Source organism: Nyctereutes procyonoides, unplaced genomic scaffold (assembly GCF_905146905.1).
Source record: "Nyctereutes procyonoides isolate TBG_1078 unplaced genomic scaffold, NYPRO_anot_genome, whole genome shotgun sequence".
NCBI lineage: Eukaryota > Metazoa > Chordata > Mammalia > Carnivora > Canidae > Nyctereutes > Nyctereutes procyonoides.
Window position 1 is genome coordinate 17,448,855 of NW_026575021.1, and position 5,014 is coordinate 17,453,868.

At 48.4% G+C, this 5,014-nt stretch overlaps 1 protein-coding gene across 1 annotated transcript; it reads right to left on the bottom strand.

Annotated features, from left to right (window-relative positions):
• Window positions 1–975: 975 nt before the first annotated feature.
• LOC129520255 (permeability factor 2-like) lies at window positions 976–2,715 on the bottom strand. The gene is made up of 4 exons (XM_055341328.1): window positions 2,588–2,715; window positions 2,369–2,492; window positions 2,167–2,250; window positions 976–1,704 (listed from the first exon to the last, which is right to left on the bottom strand). Exons 1-4 carry the CDS (start codon window positions 2,691–2,693, stop codon window positions 1,689–1,691), a joined length of 330 nt encoding a protein of 109 aa, XP_055197303.1. The 5' UTR covers window positions 2,694–2,715; the 3' UTR covers window positions 976–1,688.
• Window positions 2,716–5,014: the final 2,299 nt, after the last annotated feature.

A 5,014-nucleotide genomic window follows, 5' to 3' on the forward strand; every position in this document is an offset into this window, starting at 1 on the left:
GCTGGCACGTCTGGAGCTTCCAGAATGGTTTGCATGTGTTTACCTCTATACAACTTAAAGATTGCTGTTCTGTCTTATCTCATTAGTTCTGAGCATGTATCACTGAAGTTAGGAAGAGACTTAATTTTCAGGGGAGGACCTAGAGGCTCAAAATAGCTGTTTCTTGTCCATAGTTACCCAGCTACTTAACAAGGGTGGGCATGTGCCACCCCTTTCCTCCTGCTAAAAGCTATACACGTGCCCAGGAACAGGTCCTGAGTCAGAGACAAGCCCACAGGTGCACAAAGTCTCTTCCCTTTCAAATGTAGAACACATTCTCTTTCAGATGCCTCAGATCTTTCCACATCAGGATATGCCTTTGTTTCTATTGTGAAATCTGGATGTATTCCAGATGTGCCCTGGGACCATTTAAAGTTTGCAGATTTAGAACCATTTAAACCATCACCAGACTTGTGAAGCACCTGAACAGGCTTACACTTGGTGATTGTTATCTTGCCATGAAGATAAGAAAACAAAGACCTTCACATTTAGACCTTTAGATGAAACACTTACCAGCTCACTTTTTCCCATTACACAATTGTTTGAGTTCTAAAGAAGAATGCAATTTACAGTTTAGCTCCTAGCATCATTAAGAGGGAAAAGAATGTATAATTGAAAAACCATTTAAGAAGAAAATTTAAATAAGATCTCTTTTTAAGATATGTATAAACATTCCCAAAATTTTAAAGAGCTACCATTGAATAATGGTTGGTTATGCTGAAACAAAATGGGAATTTTATGTAAAACAGATTCTCAAGATGGGGGACTGCAAGGACCTGGAAAAAGCATCAGATAGGCCTTCATGAACAGGAGTGGTACTAAGAAGTGTCCACTATTGGCAGTCTCGAGGTGGATGTGACCTACAATCTGTCCTAAATTGACAGTGCTTGGGTATTCAGGAGGAACAGCAGATCAAGAAGAAAAAAACGAATCAAGGAACTTTTGTAAAAAGCTTTTATTTTCATGCTCTTTGTATAAATACATCAATAAATATTTAAACATCTCTATTCCAAGATATAGAGAAATACCATATAATTAACACTAAACAAGGCATTATGCCTTACAAGGAAGACATAAAATGTCCAAGGGATATTTAAAACATTGGAGTTTTTAAAGCTTCAACATCAGAAATGTTGACCACATAACTGTGAAACTCTCTCAATAAATAACAACTGGCTCTGTTCTCAACAGTACAAAGACAGATGCATACATTCCACAACCTTAGCAGTGATGTATTTGCTTGGATCCCACACTATCTCCAGCCTTCATCATGGTGAATCACGATACGGCATGGTTACCCCCACCCCCACTCCCCCAGAACTTAACGAAGAATATTTAAGACTTATCATCTACAGACTAAATAACAAAACCGAACCAACTTTGATGGAACATCAAAAAGACCTTTTAGAAATAACAGCACAGCACATCAGCAAAATCCACGAGGTAGGACATTAATATGTGTTGGCTTTGAGGAAATAAATAAATAAATAGATAGATACATATGTCAAAAAATAGTGAATACTCATAGGAAATAACCAAATGGCATTAAACAGTCCAGGAGGTCTCAGGAGGTCTTTGTTTCTCTTCTTTTGCTTCCCTCGCACTCGGGCTGCTGCAGTTAAGCCATGGGCCGCTGCATTCTCTCTGGCTCAGTGTGCGTGGTCCCTGCGAAGAGGATATGGTTGCGTTAATAGGGCTGATAAATGAGCTGCAGAGCCTGTGCCTCGCAGTCACTAACCACATCCCTGTCTTTTGTGGCAGAAAATGCCAGGGTCCTGGATGCTGTTTAATTAGGAATTAAGGGCCTATTAAGGGCCTATGATCACAGCTATATCACAAGCTTCAAACAGCCAGCTTGTCGTCACTAAGGAGAACACTCGGGTCGTCCCTTAAACCTCACAGCAAACACCTCCAAATGGCTATTTTTACTATTCTAGATGATTGAGACTTAAAAAGATTCAATGCTCTCGCTGGAGTTCTAGAAATAATAAAATCATGTCAAGGGCAGGGATTCACTGCAAAGTCCCCGATTTCCAGTCCTTGAGCTGCACCCTGGGTTTACAAACCCCCCGCAGGTGTCCGGGGCCCACAACGCTCGCCCCCGGTGTGGATGAAGGCGCAACTCACTTGCTCAGGATCTTCTGGATCATTCTCTTGACCAGCGGGGCCTCGGGGTTGAGACACACCTCGCGTCCGTCCTTGAGCGCGGCTCTGCGGAGGGAGGGCAGGAGGCGCGTGGGCAGGAGGCGCGTGGGCAGGAGGCGCGTGGGCAGGACGCGGGGCGGGGCGGGGCGGGGCGGGGGGCCGGGGGCGGCGGCGCATCACTTACATGACCTCGGTTCGGGCGCAGTGGGGTCCTGAGGGCGTCACCTGGACGTTCTGGATGTTCTTGAGGTGGATTCCCTGCAGGGTCTGCAAGCACTGGCAGCGCAGCTCGGCGACCACCGGCGCCCCTGCGGGGACGGGAGAGCAGCTGGGTGGGCGCGCTGGCCCCGGGGGGCGCCCACCGGCCCGCGGCCCGCCCTGGCCCCGGGGCGCGGAGTCTCACCTGCGGTCCCCGCGGGGCCCAGGAGCAGGAGCAGGAGCAGGAGCAGCAGCGCGGAGGAGCCGGGGAGCCGGGGGGCGCGGGGGGCGCGGGGCGCGGCGGGGGCCATGGGGCTCGGCTCGGAGGGGCGGGCGGAGCGGCCTCTGGGGCTCCCGGAGCCGGGGAAGCCCTTTTATCCGCGGCCGGAGGGGGCCGGGGAATTCCCGGGTCCGGAAGGGGAAGGGCAGGGGGCCCCGCCCGGCCACCCCCACCCCCCCACCGCCACCCCCACCGCCACCCCCGCCCCCATCCCGGGCCTCCCTCCAGGCCCGGGCGCGCGGTGCCAGCTCCTCCTCCTGAGTCCCCGGGGAGCGGCGGGGGGGCCCTGCCTGCGTCCGCGCCACGAACCAGGGTCAGGCTTCCTGGAAGTCAGTTACCCGGATCGGGGGAGGGAGGCCCGGGGAGGGGTGACACAGTCTCTGTTTGTCACTTAGCGCATGAATGTCTCCTGGTTTGATGACTTTGCTTAGGTTTGCATGAGCAGACGCTGTTCAAACACCTTTGTCATCTCACACTAGACATAGGAATGGGGATCCCCGGGGGGCGCGGCGGTTCGGCGCCTGCCTGTGGCCCAGGGCGCGATCCTGGAGACCCGGGATCGAATCCCACGTCGGGCTCCCGGTGCATGGAGCCTGCTTCTCCCTCTGCCTGTGTCTCTGCCCCCCCCCCCCGCTTGTGTGACTATCATAAATAAATAAAAATCAAAAAAAGTAAAAAAAAAAAAAAGGAATGTGCGCCTTGTTCCTGGCACTTTACAATCACAAATAAATCAGACTTTGTGTCATATCCTGAAGGGGTGAGGGGATGAGCGCGTCCAGGGTTGAACTCCGTGTTCAAGGCACAGCGCCGTGACCTTACATGCCTCCCTCCCTTCCTCTACGCAATTCTGGAACTTCCAGAGCTGGAGATCCATGTAATCCATGCATATCACTTTTTCGGTGTAGACGGCCTGGATTGATCCGCGAGGCGAGGGGATTCGTGCTCAGGTGAGAGCTGCTGCGGGGAAGGAAAGCTGCCTCGGGCTCCCGCCGTCCGCAGCTGCTGGTTTTGTCCAAGGAGCCGAAGCCTAGCGCGAGCAGCACCTGTTGCTCCCCTAAATAGCAAAAGGAGGGGAAATATCTAAGTGCCAGACCACGAATCCTTGTCTTGTGCTCATGGATCTCGCTTCATTGGTGGGCTTTCCTGTCTCCCGTGATCTGATGTCCTCTCTAGACAAACAACCGCGGTCCTATTTCGTTTTTTTACTGATTTCTGATAAGTCATCGCAAGCTGGGACTCCGGCCGCTGTCATTCAGCAGCTCACTTTTCACCCCCAGTTTTCACGTTTTCCGTTGGGTTGCACGTGGGTTTCAGATGACTTGGGTGTGATGCTGGATGCAGGTCCAGTGGGGCCACGCACCGCACCGGTGTGTAGGAGGCGAGAGATCGGAGGGAGGAGACGCCTCGGGGATGCTTAGGGGCGCGGAGCAGCACTTTGTTCCCGGTTCCGCGCTGCACGGTAGGAAGTGCCCTTCTGCCCACCACAGGTACCAGGCATTTAACTTCTCTTTGCTTCCGTTTCTCACCTGTAAAATGGAGATTAAAAGTAGCATCCGCCTCAACAGGTTGCGATGATGAACAAATGCGTTGACATTTGTAAAACACCAGTACACACGATATGCTTTAAACCATGTTTTAAATAGATGAAATAGAAATTGCTTTTTTTTGACACTACTAAGCTGAAACTCACTTGGAGATAAAAAATCCCTGTACAAGGAGAAATAGAATTTAAAAAAGAAAAACACCTCCTTCAATCAATATATGATTTTTGTACTATTCTTTTTCCTGAAGAGAAAACTCAAAATGAATTTTTTTGTGGGCTAGTTTGTCCCGTAATTTTAATTGTTCAGCGATCTCATAATTCTAATTTCAGTAATTTCAACAAAAAATGAGAATAAAAATAAAGATGATCCATCTTATTAGAAAAGATTACGAATGGCTAAATTACAAATAAAGATTTGTCTTTACATTTTTTTAGTAATCATCAATCCTGCAGAAAAAAACCACAAGAAATCTAATTTTTTTAAAAGAAGTAGGAAATGACCTAACATATTTATAAAATATTAGTCACTTAGCAATCTTTGAGAATTTGTGTCTAGTGTTGTTACCCTCATTTTCTTAGGATTCTCAATTGAAAATACTGTGGGGGTTTTGTGGGGTTTTTAAGATAATTAGTAGCTCAGAATTATAATAACTATTCTTTGTATTTTAAAAATATGGTTTTATATTTCTGATTTTAGTTGTGTATCTGCTTATTATAGATAAATTATGAAGGACAGAAAACACTAAGAGATTGTTATGAAGACTTTTTCAGAGGCACCTGGGTGGCTCCATCTGCTAAGCATTTGCCTT